General features: G+C 42.6%; 1 protein-coding gene across 1 annotated transcript in view; it reads left to right on the top strand.

Annotated features, from left to right (window-relative positions):
• The window catches only part of LOC103740162 (sorting nexin-6-like), a 97,268-nt gene that overhangs the window by 35,068 nt on the left and 47,990 nt on the right, over nucleotides 1–14,210 (top strand). Inside the window, 1 exon segment of the mRNA XM_008840717.1 lies at nucleotides 1,436–1,520. Within this exon segment, the coding sequence (XP_008838939.1) occupies nucleotides 1,436–1,520 (85 nt within the window).

The following is a 14,210-nucleotide window of genomic DNA, read 5'->3' as shown; positions in this document are numbered from 1 at the left end:
TGCACTTACATACATGCAGGCAATACACTTGTACACGTAAAATAAAAATAATAAAATATTTTTAAAAACCTTTTTTTTTTGTTTTGAAACAAGGCCTCTCTGTAGCCCCAGCTGGCCTAGAAGTCAGTATGTAAACCAGGCTGGCCTCCAACAGAGATCCACCTGCCTCCTCCTGAGTGCTAGGATTAAAGGCATGTACTAGCATGCCCAGCAGATAATTTTTTAAAGGAGGGACAGGAAGGGAATGAACTGAAGAAAGTGATTCCTGTTCATTTGGCCAAATGGATGGATGGTGCTTAAAGAGAAATGATGGTGCTGCCAGTTGTGGTAGTACACATCTTTAATCCCAGCATCTGTCTGAGTTGGAGGCCAGCTTGGCCGAAAGAGTGAGTTCCAGACCAAGCAGGGCTATACAGTAAGACCCTGCCTTTTAAAAAAAGAAGATAATGGTGAGCCTATATTACTAAATGGTAATCACAAAGTAAAATAAGGCAGGGAATGGCTGCATGCCTACAGTCCCAACACTAAGGAGACAGAGGGTTATGAGTTCAAGGTCAGCTTGAGCTTTCGGCCACCTTCCATATTCTAGAATTACTGGTATACTACCACACCTAGTTTATTCAGAATTTATTTATAGAACTTGCCAGGGGCCTGGGGAGATGGCTCAGTGGTTAAGAGCACTTGCTGCTCTCGCAGTGGACCCACGTTTGGTGTCCAGCACCCACGTGATGGCTAACAACCATCCACTAACAACTCCATTTCCAAAGGATCTAGAATCTGACTCCCTCTTCTGGCCTCTGCTGGCATTGCATGCACCTGTGCGCTCACATATGTAAAATAAAAATAGATGAGTAAATAAATAAATGTTAGGGCTGGAAAAATGGCTCAGTGGTTAAGAGAACTTGCTACTCTTGCAGAAGTTTCAATTCCCAGCACCCACATGACAGCTGACAACCGTTGGTAACTCCAGTTCAGGGGACTCCGATGTTCTCTTCTGACTTCCACAGACATTGCATGACACAAATCCATTTACATGCATGCAGACAATGCACTTATACATAAGATGAAGTAAAAATAATAAATAAAATGTAAAATAAATAAATGTTTAACATCTATTCCCACAAATCCAAACTCTGTCATAGTTTACAAGACCTTTTCACCTAAAATGCTTCTAGTTTGTCCATTTCCAAGCCCTTTGTTTCTAGCAGTCCCACAGTGCTCTCTGAATGTGTGCCTTTCTTTGATGCCTTTGACCTTCTCCCTTAGTCAGTATTCTCTCCCTTTGCCATCATGTTGCATTATGGCTATTTAGGTCATTTCCTTTAGTGGATATTTTGTATTACATTTGCACATAGGTGCTCTATAAATATTTTTAAATCAGAAAATGAATATATTCTTAAAACTTGTTCTTAAATTCCTCAGATATTCTCTGTAGGTGGTGGGGATGATTGCAATAGAATTGGATCGTCACTGTATGCTTTAGGAACTCAGGACTCTACAGATATATGCAAGTTAGGATTGTAATTACAGACATTAGTAGCAGAAAAGCAGAGAAATGGCTTTGTTGGCAGTAAGGAAACAACACTGGTCATCTCGATGGGCATTTTGGAATACTTTTGTCAACCCATTTATGACAAACATGTGAATTTGGGTTTATACCGTTTTTACACTGAGGAATACAGCACAAATTTGCTATTATTTCATTGGACATTGAAAGTAAACTTTTTTTAAAACACCTTGCTTCTTTCCCCCACCCACAGCTCCCACCCCTTCCCCCAGAACTGGGGACCAAGCACAAAGCTGTGGGCTTGCTAAGCAAGCTAGCACTCTACCACTGAGCTAAATCCCCATTGTTGCTCTCCCCACCCCCGTTTTTCCCATTGGGTAAACTTGTTTTGTTGGGTCTCCCTGTTGTCCCAGCTAGTCTGGAACTTGTTATGTAGACCAGGCTGGCCTCAATGTCACAGAGATCCTTCTGCTGCCTCCTGATGCTGAGATTAAAGGCAAGCACCACCATCCTCTTTTTGTCACATGGTCACATGATCACATGTAACATAGGCAGGCCTCAAAATCAGTATGTAGCCCAGGATGATTCTCCTGCCTCTGCTTCCCCAGTTCTGAGAGTGCAGGTGTATATTACCATGCCTGGCACTCAAACTGATTTCACAATTTGTATTATTTATTTATTTACTTATTTATTGATCTTTTTGAGATGATCTCCCTATAGCTCCAGCTAGCCTGAAACTCCCATGTAGACCAGGCTGGCCTTGAACTCACAGAGATCTGCCTGCCTCTGGCTCCTAAGTCCTGGTATTAAAGGCCTGTTGCACCACACCTGGCAAATGCTCTTCTGGTATATGACTTAGACTGTCATGAAATCATTGAAATGAAATGAGTTTTCTGTAACAGATTGTATGTAAGCACTTTATAATTAGAGGTGCAGGGAGAGTTTTGTTATACTAGTGAAGTCTTCACTTAACAAAATCATTCAACTTTATGTAATGAAATCAGAATGTTCTTAATATGTTTGGGGGCATATTCCCTAAAGAGTTAAAGTGGGAGAGTATTGAAATGCTCCATGGCCTTGGCAGGGACTGTTTGGGGAAATGGTCGACTGGGGCTGCTGTGTGATCTTGGGTGGGCCCAGGCTTCTCTTCTGGGGGGTTTTGGCCCCGGGCCCTTTGCATTTTTTGCCTGGGTGTCTTCGTCTCTCTCCCTTCTTTTCACAGGCTTCTGTCAGGTTGGGGATGAACCCGGACTGTTTGCCCCTCTTTTTGTAGGGCACAAGCTTCTCCCTTTGGACTTTTCAGCCCTTGGTTCTCTGTGGGGAGCTTGGGCCCTGCCTGTTGATGGGACTGGCTTGTGGTCAGGGATGGGCCTGGGCCCTTTTCTCAGCTTCGTGGGGCCTAGGCAGCTGTCTTGTAAGTTTTGGCCTGGGCCTTGTTCCATCAGTGCTCAGCCTGTGCTCCTCGGCCTTGCTCTGCCAGGGCTTCTTGGGGGGAAATCTTTGCCCAGGGCTCCCGGGTGTCTTCCTCAGTGGGCCTGGGCTCCTGTCTTGGGGGATTTTTGCCTGGGCCCGTTGCGTTGTTCAGCCCAGGCATCTTTGTCTTTGTGTTTGTTTGTCCTGTCTCTGTCCCGCCCTGGCTGCCTTTGCATCAGGGAACAGCCCAGGCTTTTGTTTGCTCCTCTTTGGAGGGCCCAGGTGGTCTTCTTCCTCCAGGGTCTTCAGCCTGGGCCCTACATGATCACGGGTGCTCAGCTGGGGCCCTTGTCCCTTGTCCGCACTCTCGGGTCGGGGACACACCCGGGCGTTCTGCTCCTCTTCCCAGGGCCCTGGCTTCTTTGTCGGATATTTTTCCCGGGCCCTGTTCCATCTAATTTGAGCCCAGTGGTCTCCACCCTGTAGTCCTGGACCACTGGATCCCAGCACCTAGCACAGCCTCCGGTGTGCATGTGGGTGGGTGGTGGCATAGAATGCTGTTTGCTGCCTCGTGGGGCTACCGGTTCCTCCAGAGGAGGTCGAGAAATCTCGCCATCTTGGTGGGTGAGGGCTTGGAGCACCACGGGATGGTTGGCGGGTACATGGAATTTAAGTCGAGGTCAAGCCTCAGGGCAGGATCCTTCAGCGTCCATTGTCTCCATGCATAGTACATGTGAATGAGAAGTCTCATAGTGGTTTGTTGGGTGCATGTCGTCGTCAGGAGTGTTGGGTGCCAGCCTCACAAGCTTGTGTCGCTATCACCCAGGTGAGTTTCGGGTGCCACAGGGGCCACACAGGTTGTGGCCTGGTTTTTCAGAATGGCTGGGGTCAGGTGGCTGGGGCTGGGGAATGTTGTCTGGTTGTGGAGAGGGCCCTGACTCACCCGTGGTGGGGGCCGAGGGTGCCTGCAGGGAGTCCGTGGTCAGGGAAGTCAAGATGGTGCCTGGGCAGGGATCGAATCTGTGTGCAGCAGCCCAGATGTCTGTCCTTCTGTGTTGGGCCCAGACGCCAAGAAGGGCCATGGTGTGTGATCCTGGCTGCTTGGATAGAAGGAAGTGGCCTGGGCCCCGGTGTAAACAGGGTGTGGGGAGGTTAGGGGTGGTGCTTGGGGTGTTCGGGGTTGTGTAGGGGGGGTTGTGGGGACACAGGGGCTGCGGTGGGAGAGGGGATGTTCAGGAGCATATGGATGGGGAGGTGCTAGGGGACTGGAACAGGGTGTGCCCCACTCACCCAGTGGTTTGTTGGGTCCACCTCGTTGTTGACGTCATCATCAAGAGTCTTTGGTGCCAGGGTGCGAGTCTCAGTTTCACCCTGGTTTTTTTGAGGGGTACCACCGGGACACCCTGGTGGTGGTGGTGTTTTGCAGAAAGGCCGGGGTCAGGTGGCCAGGGCTGGGGGACATCATTCGGTTACAGAGAGGGTCCTGACTCACCGGAGAGGGCCCTGACTCACCTGTGGTGGGGGCCAAGGGTGGCTGCAGTGAGTCCCAGGCCAGGGAAGTCAAGACGGGGCCTGGGTGAGAATCGAGTCCATCCCTCCATCCATGCATCCATCCATCTAATTCTATCTATTCTCCACCCCCATATGTGGCTTATTATCTGTCATGTAGGTTGGGACCGTTGGAGATCAAATATAAGACTGTGTTTTGCAACTGCTTTGCCCAGGAGCTACTATCAAACTTAAGTTTGAAATCCAATGGTGGCAAATTTTTTAAAAATATTTTATTATTTTTATTATGTGTACGAGTGTATTTCCTGCATGTAGGTAAGTGCACCCATGTCATGCAATGCCCAAAGAGGACAGAAGAGGCCATTGGATCCCCTGAAACTGGAGTTATGGACAGTTGTTAGCTGGCATGTGGGTGCTGGGATTCAAAATTGGGTCTTCTGCAAGAACAAGTGTTCTTAACTGCTAAACCATCTGTCCAAGCCCACCCTAGTCAATTTTTCATGATTTTTTTGGGAGGGGGTTGGCATTTTTGAGACAGGGTCTCCCTGTAGCCCCCCAGCTGGTTTGGAACTTGCTATATAGACCAGGCTAGCCTTGAACTCAGAGGTCCACCTGCATCTACTTCTGGAGTGCTGGGAGTAAAGGCATCCGCCATCATGCCCAGCTCCTGGATAGTTTTTCCATAAACTACAAATAGATAAATATTGTACACACAGAGCTGGAGAGATGGCTCAGCAGTTAAGAGCACTGACCACTATTGGAGAGGATACAGGTTTGATTCCCAGCAACCACATGGCAGGTACTCCAGTTCCAGGGGATCCAATGCCCCCTTCTGACCTTCTTGGGCACTGCACAGCACAGATACACACATGCAGGTAATATATTCATACATATAAAATAGAAACAAAAAAATTTAAGTGTGATATACACAGAATTTTACATCTGGATCATGACTCTAGGAATGTGCATGACTCTTTGATACCAGCTTAAAGATAAAGCAAGTTTATTCTACAATAACTAGTATGAAATACTTTGTGTCCTAATATATAGGCTCCTCATTGTGATGCAAACAGTGGAGCTCTTGCCAGGCTTCATGCCACCCAGGACCATTCTTCTTTTTATTAAGTCTGACAAGAAACTACATTCTGTGCAATCCAAGATCTGTCTGCTTCTCTTTCAGTCTCATGATACATTGTAGACAGCCCTCATACATCAAGACTGGACTATTCCAGAACACTTAATTTTAGATAATCAAGTCACAAATCTACACTGACTGCTATGATATGAATGCTAGGTGTTCCTTCCAAATCCCATATTGAAACTGAACACCCGAGGTGATGTATTTGAAGGTAGACTGTTGGGAGCTGATGAGGTGATCAGAGAAGAGCCTTCATGAATAGAATGAGTGCTCTTATAAACAGGTCAGAGCCACCAGCAAGTGAATCTCTGTGAGCTCCACGCCAGCCAGGGCCGCAAAATAAGATCCAGTCTCAGAAAACAAACAAAAAGAAAAGATACCAATGCTTAAAAAAAAAGTTCATTGCCTTTCTTGCCTTCTCCACCAATTAATTATTTATTTTTGGTGCTAGGTATCAAACCCAGAACCTTGCTCATGCTAGGTAAGTTCTTTACCACTTGGCTTACCTCCACAGTCCCTCCAAAGACTTAACAATCCAACCAATTGAGGGCGGGAGAGATAGATTAGCAGTTAGGAGCACTGGCTATTCTTGTATAGGACCTGGGTCTGTTCCCAGCATCTACATGCTGGCTAACAACTTTCATGCCAGTTCCTGGCGATCCACTGCCCTCTTCTGACCGCCATAGGTATTGCACATGGGTACACATCACATACATGCAGGCAAAACACTCATACCCATAAAATAAATAAATAAATAATTTAAAAATTCACAAACCCCCTGAAAACCAATCAAGAAACAAATACTCTACATCACTGCTGTCATTAATTGGGTGCACACATCCTGATTATATTCCATGAAGACATGGAAATTTAAATCTTTTCTCAAAATAGGATGTGCTGAAGCATGATAAAGGAACACTTCATGCATGGCAACTGTCTTCTTGAATATTGCCAGATATTCACTAGAAACAACATACAAGATCAAGAGTAACAAATATATCAATTAGGAAGTCATTTGTAACAGTTCTTTTCAAAACACACACACACACACACACACACACACACACACACACACACTGAAATACTCTAAGTGCAAAATTGGTAATCTAAAGCTGTCATGTGTGTGAAAAAAATTCTTAGTTGTACTTTTTAGTAAATATATAAAATTTATCTCTGAAAAAGCCTTCATGCTAGTTTAGTATTTATTGCATTTAAAAGTTAATATCTAAAGCTTCACAAACTATTCTTACTCTGCAAGTGGGTGTTAAGTGTTAGTATTCGAGTATTGGTTTGTAGTGCTAGAGAAATTATTTGATGCAACCTTAATTATGCAATTTCTATATAATTACAGATTTTAAACAGCTGTGTAGAAAAAAGTACCCAAACCTCAGTAAGAATGTTTTCAGTGTTAATTATTTTCACATAATGGCCCAAATATTCAAGAAAGACCAACCATAGAGATACTGTTCATGGCATTATATTAAAAAATGTGTTTAAGGTATTTTAGATCATCAATGAATGCCAGCAACCATACATGTCAGTTTGTGGGTAGAAAAGCCACACAAGGAAAAGGCCTGATATTCTTGCTTCAACTACGTGCAAGAAGGATAAATTTTACATACCAGCAGACCAGCATTTTCACTGTTGGGAAGAGTTTGGTTTCTGTGAGGGTAGTCATTCAGTGAAGACAAAAAAGGAGGAGGCAGAAGATGGAGGTAGCAGAAGAATAAACCCAAGATTCTGTTATCCACCCCCTAACCAGACCACAAAAGAACCATGATCAGGGCCACTGGTAAATCAGAGACTCTTCTGAATTAGTCTCTGCTCTATTTCCAACCTTCAGTCTTACAAATATTAAGGATATACCACTATCAGACCACTGTCTGTACCCAGCACTGCAGAATTTTTACAGTAGCTGTCATGTTACACTCTGACAAAGACCTATTTTGCTTAATAATTTTTTTACTTTGAGACAGGGTCTTACTATGTAGCCCTGACTGGCCTGGAACTCACTATGTACACTAGGTTAGCCTCAAACTTACAGACATCTGCCAGTCTCTGTCCCCGGAGTGTTAGGACTAAAGGTGTGCGCCATCACACTCAAGTCATCTATTTTTTACCAAAAGTATGTATTTAGAATTCAGAAGGCATCTAGCAGCAGTGTGAAGATTTTCTTGAAAACAAACTAAGCAGAAAAGTAAAGGAAATGCATGAAAGGGAAAAATGGCCACAAAAAAAGAAATGGGGGTGACAGTAATACAGGAAAAATCATTCCCTGTACAACTCTTGAAATACTGGTAAGGCCCTAGAATACTCTCGCTCACATGACCCACTGGCAGTTTTTTTCTTTTTCTTTACTGTGCATGTCTGCCATGGCATGCATTTAGTGGTCAGAGGATAGCTTTGTGGAATCAGTTCTCTCCTTCCATCTTTATGTGGGTTCCAGGGTTTGAATCCAAGCAGGCTTGGAAAGTGCTTTAGTACTGAGTCATCTCACCACCTCTACCCTCACAATCACTCGACATTGTATCTCTGATCTGTATTTTGCTCTTTCAATATATTGAATATACAAAGTTTGAAAGTTTAGTTCAAAAGGGGAGGGGAAACTATTTTAAGCAACTATTAAAATTTCATAACTATTCAAAGATTTAATATGTTCTGTGTATATGAAACTAATATTAATTTATTATTTTTTATGTATGTGTGAGTGCATGAGGGTGCCATTGGAAGCCAGAAGAGGGTGTCAGATCCCCTAGCTGTCTAATGTGGGTCTGGGCACCGAATCTCTGGTCCTCTGTAAGTGCAGCAAGTGCTCTTAACTTTTGAGCCACGTCTTCCATGTCCCATGAGTAGTCATTTAATAATAAAAAATTTATTAACTATTCTCCTTAATTTGCCCCCATTCTTCTCCTGTAATTAGAAGCAGCCAGCAGAGTAAAGGAAATTATATATCCAAGCACTTCTGTAGTTTATTTTTGAATCAAGGTCTCATGTAGCCCAGACTGGACTTCAGTTGCTGATCTTCCTGCCTATATCTCCCAAGTGCTGGGATTACAGGTATGTGCCACATGCCAGGCTTTTCTTTTAGTATTTTGTTTTAAAGAAACATGCAAAATGTTGCTCAGCACACTCTCCCAACATAAACTGGAAGTTTTAGAGGAGGTACATATTGAGAAATAGGTTGGTGATAACTGAGGCCTTAAAAATAATTTAAATTCGTATGCTGCTTTTAAAAGTTATGTTCTCTTCCTAATCTTTTATAAACTTTCAGATTTCAGAATTTATTTACATTAATTAAAAGAATCTGTCAATGGAGACAACTATAATTTTCCTGTAGGCTCTGATCATGATCATTAATGCTAGCTGATATGACTTAAATAAACCTGGATCTTTCAGAGTAAGTGTGGTGAAATGGCTAAAATAATGGGACACCAGAGAGCGCACCCACACACACACAAAAAAAAACATTAAAACAAGCACAATTAACAAAAGCAAAACTAAACCATCACATATGCTTCTACTGTATCATCTTTGTGGATTCCTACTTTGTCATTGACCCTTCTCCTTCTCCAAGCTTCTGTAGCTTTTCCTGTGAAGCATCAAAATCAGGTCTTCGTGGTGCTGGCAGGATCTGTTACAAAACCAAGTCACTAATTTTAAGGGACTATTCCATAATGTTTTTTTTTTACATTTTGTGTGTGTGTGTGTGTGTGTGTGTGTTTATCAGGATAACTTGTGTGTGACAGTAGGTTCTCTCCTTCCACCAATGTGGGACCAGGGGACAAGGGGACAAATGCCACCCCTCAGGGTTGGTGGCAATGCCTTTACCCCATGAGCCATCTCACCAACCCTCTCATTTCTTGTAGCAGTCTACCATAGCCACCTTACAAGGCTGGGTCTGAAGCTGGACAGGGATGGCTCATGACAGTGGATGGCTACAGGTTTGAGACCAGCCTAAGCTACATGGTATGCTCCAGAATAGCCTGACCTACAAAGTGAGACCCTGCCTCAAACAACACTGTGCTGAGAAAGCTAAAGGTAGATTCAGTGAACTGAACACTAGAAATACCCAAATTCAGATTAGAGAACTTCACTAGTTCTAGAAATTAAGATCTGTATGTCTCTTTATATCAAGGAAGAAATAACTGTAACACTATTTTTTTTGGTCTAGAACTTTGCAGCAATCTTTCCAGTAGTCTACTGTTCTATTTTTTATTGTTGTTTTGTTTTGTTTTGGCATGAAAATAGTTCACAAGGACTGGAGAGCAAGCTTAGCAGGTAAAAGCACTTCTGCCACACAAGCCTGCCAACCTGAATTTGTATAACCAGTATCCATGCAAAACCCAGACACCGCTAGGTGTGGTGGCGTGTGCCTTTAATCTTAGCACCAGGGAGGCAGAGGCAGGCAGATCTCTGTGAGATCAGGTCACTTCTATACAGTTAAGTCAAGGTCAGCTGGGGCTAAAGGGAGACCCTTTCTGAAAAAGCCTAAAAAGAAAGAAAGGAAGGGATGGAGGGAGGGAAAAGTCAGATGCAGAGGCACGTGCCTGCAATCCCACTGGCATGCCCCTCCCCACATACATACCTACACACAAAATTTTAAAAAATTAACAGTTAACATTTTTTAAAAAATAGTTTTCAGGGGCTGGAGAGATGGCTCAGCAGTTGAGAACACTGGTTGTTCTTGCAGAAGATTCGGGTTCGAATCCCAGCACCCACATGGTAGCTAATGGTTGTCTGTGACTCCAGTCCCAGGGGATCTGACAGCTTCTTCTGACTTCTGCAGGCATTGCACGACAAGGGTGCACTTACCTACATGCAGGCAATAAACACATATACATATACATATATATATAATAAAAAAATTTAAAAATTTTTTAAAAAGTAGTTTTCAAGCTGGTCATGGTGGCACATACATATAAGCCCAGCTTGGGAGGCTGAGGCAGGAAGACAGCAAGTTCAAGGCCAGCCTGGACAACTTAGTAAGGAGCCTGTCTCAAAGTAAAATAAAAAAGGGGTTGGTAAGTTGATTAGGGAGTAAAGGCCCTTGCCTCCGTGCTTGATGGCCTGATCTCAGGGACCCACAGGAAAGGACTCCCAAAAGCTGTGTTTTGACCTTTATGCATGTACCCTCTGACAAATACATAAATGTGAGAAAAAAAATACGCTGGGGTGTAATGCTCACTAGTGGAGGGTTTGTCTAGCATGCAGGATCCACACAGGATGGGTCTGATCCCCATAACTGCAAAAATAAGTTAAAATAAAATTGTTCCTAGAGCCAGTGAGATAGATGGCTCAGTTACCTAGTGAGATGCCTGACCACCTGACTTGATCTCTGCAACGCACATGGAAGAAGGAGAGAACTAGTTCCTGCAAGTTATCTTCCAAAAATAAAAGGGTCCTAGCCAAGCAATTTTAGAACAGCCTCTTTTTTTTTTGGTCTCTTTGAGACAGGGTCTCCTTGTAGCCCCAGCTATCCTGGAACCCACTACATAGACCAGGCTGGCATTGAACTCACAGAGATCTGCCTGCCTCTGGCTCCCAAAGGCATGTGCTATCATGCCAGGTCAACCTCCAAATTTTTTTAAATCATTAAAAAAGACAGGGGAGCAGACAGAATAGGTGATCTAAATACAATCAAAATTTATTTTAGGAAATTCACAAAATTTAAATTAAAAAAAAAAAGACAAAAATAGAACAGAAAGCAAGCTGGCATGGTTTCATGTCTTCAGTCCCATGATTCAGATCACTATGAGCTTGAGACTAGCTGGTCTAAGAGTTTTTAAGCCTGTCAGGGCTACGTAGTGAAATTTTGGTCAAAAAAACAAAAATAAACCAGTTAAGCTTTGGTGGAACATGCCTGTAATCCCAGAACTCAGGAACTAGAGACCAAATGACCACGAGTTCCAGGGCAGTCTTGACTTTATGAGACCCTGTCACAAACAACAAACAAAAAAATCAAAACCAGGTTAAACACCAGTTTATAGCACACACCTGAAATTTCAGCACTTGAGGGGTGGAGGCAGAAAGATCAAGAATTTGAGGTCAGTATCCTCTACACAGCCAAGTTCAAGGTCAGCTTTGAGGACAAGAGATCTTGTCTCAAAATTCCAAATATAAAGACAAATAAATAATTAGCGGGAAAAAAATGTGCTACAAGAGAAGGATCACACCAAGGAGTGCAATAGCGCCAGAAGCATCACAGACAATTCAGTACATACCCACCGAGCACCTACTATATCACTATAACATCTTTATAGACAGTCAAGACAGTCTTAAAAAAAAAAAAAAAAAAAAAAAAAAAAAAAAAACCATTACACAAGAAGGTAGAGGGAAAAGGCAGAATTAGAATTTGTCTATCATCGTATACTGTTTCCCCCCGCTACACAGGATTCTTGAGAGAATGATTCCACTTTTGAAACTTTCTGTACCATGATATGTAGTATGTTATATAACTCTTGTGTATGCAGTGCATTTTGATTTTTTATTCTATTTCATTTAAAAATATCAATTGAAATTCAGTGAAATCGGGCAAATAATATTGCTACTAAGTGACACACAAAGATCTTACTCAAACATATTCTGTGCCAGAATTACTCTGCTCTCACCTTCCCCACTATCAGAATTCCTAGTTCTTCAGTTTATTAGAAGGAAAGCCGTCTATTTATGTTTATTGCAGTCATTCATACCTTTAAATAGGAAGATAGGAATTCTAGATTTGTTGAAAAGTCAGGAATTGCTTTGAAGTGAAGGAGTTGATATGGAGAATACTTTTGAAGGGCAGAGTGGAAAGGAGCAAAGATGCTTATGCTATGTTGTTGAGAAGAGGGCAGGGGACCAAGAGCAGGACTAGGGAGTTGGACCTTAACTTTTGAGTATTAAGACCTCTCTCTGTGTGAGGCTCGTGATGCCTGTTTTCCCTTAAACCATATCATAAACCCTTGAGGCAGATATATCAACACACACATGCTTCTTGAGGTTGATTGTAATGTGCAGTTAAGTGTCCACACAGGTGATCACTCCGACACTATGGCTGTGTGGTTCTTTGCCTTCCTCCTCTTGCCTGCCCATTTATATTTCCTGTTGACTTAACTGCCACCTAAGCCTCAATATTTCCTAAATATTCTATCTCCTAAGTTTGAAGTTCCAGGATTTTCCCTCTTAACCTAGAATCCTTAAGTGTGTGGGGTTTATTGTTTTCCAAAAGATCCTTTTGGCAGTCAGGTTAAATCCATGGACTTTTTCCTCAAAATTAATGTTCTTCTTTACATTTTTTGATAGTTTTAGATGCGTGTGTGTATATATGTGTGTGTATGTACCTGTATACATGCCATGATTGTGCATGTGTGAAGGTCAAAGGAAAACTCTCAGGACTTGGTTCACTTCTGCCACCTTGTGGAACCTGGGGGTTCAATTCTCAGATCATCTGGCCTGCACCCAAGCACCTCCAACCTGCTGAGCCAATAATGTTCTCAAGTTCTTAATGTACTTAAGCTTAGAAAGGAAATAAATTATGCTGTATTATAATTATCAAGATGCAATTTTATGGCATAGTGCTATGTACTATGTAATTATTTCATCAAGTAGCAGGATTTGTCAGTGAGTCATCATGTCATCATTTGTCCAGGATACCTGCAGCAGCAGTGATAGGATATGAAGGTGATTTCTTTGGTTACAGATACTTTGAATGCTATTGTGATTTGTTGCTCATGTTCATAAAGTAAATGCTAAATTTTAACTTAGAGGTTAAGAAAGATAAATGTAGTTTTAAATAGGCCCAGAGTTTTCCTCTTTGTAAAACATAAGTGAGAGCCCTTGCTCCAGGTACAACTCTCATGCTCTGCCTTATTGTGTAATCTCTTTGATCTGACCTATTATTCCTGTTCCTTTCTCTCATGTTTTCTTGCAACTTCCCTCTGGGCTAGTATGTCTTTCCTTCTCCAGATCAGACCCTATAGTCTGTTATTTCAACCACTTTACTACTTCCTTCAATTCCCTTGTCTCCATAGTTTTTAGCTGCCCACCTCCTGGCAAAAGTTGTGTATCTTCCACCCAGCCATTCTTTTGTCTATCTCTCCTGCCTTAGGTTTACCTCGGGCTCTGGGCATTCCTGTCCAGAATTGTTACTGTGACCTCCTGAGATCCCTCCTGTTCTGACTTCAGACACTCTGCTGTTCTTCCTGCAAGCCCTCTGCTCTAAAACTGGATTATTCAGTTTTTGCTCAAGTGTATCTTACTTTCTAATATGATACTTTTCTTCCTTGTCTAGAAAGTATTTTTCTTCTTTTATCTGACTCTGCACTCTAACTTCCATGTCAACACTTTGTCTCTAGTGACTTTTACTGTTGGCACTCTATTAGTTGGAGTATAGGCAGGGATCTTGTCTGATTTTCTTAATCCCAGCATCTGATATGGTACCTGGAAGGTGACAGGCACTTATTAAAGTGTTTTTTGGATGGCTGCTGGATTGCTTCATTACTGGTTAAGTGAGCAAAAGCATCTCTTCTGGGGCCTGAATTGAGTGATAACTCTTAATGAGATAGGCTGTTTATAATGACTGCCCCTTTGAAAGGCAGAGATGTGGTGAGACTCATACTAGTTCTGTTTTGTTTTGTTTTTTGTTTTGTTTTGTTTTTCTGTGAT

Source organism: Nannospalax galili, unplaced genomic scaffold, assembly GCF_000622305.1.
Source record: "Nannospalax galili isolate Female #2095 unplaced genomic scaffold, S.galili_v1.0 scaffold1201, whole genome shotgun sequence".
NCBI lineage: Eukaryota > Metazoa > Chordata > Mammalia > Rodentia > Spalacidae > Nannospalax > Nannospalax galili.
This window is presented reverse-complemented; position numbering and strand designations above follow the sequence as displayed.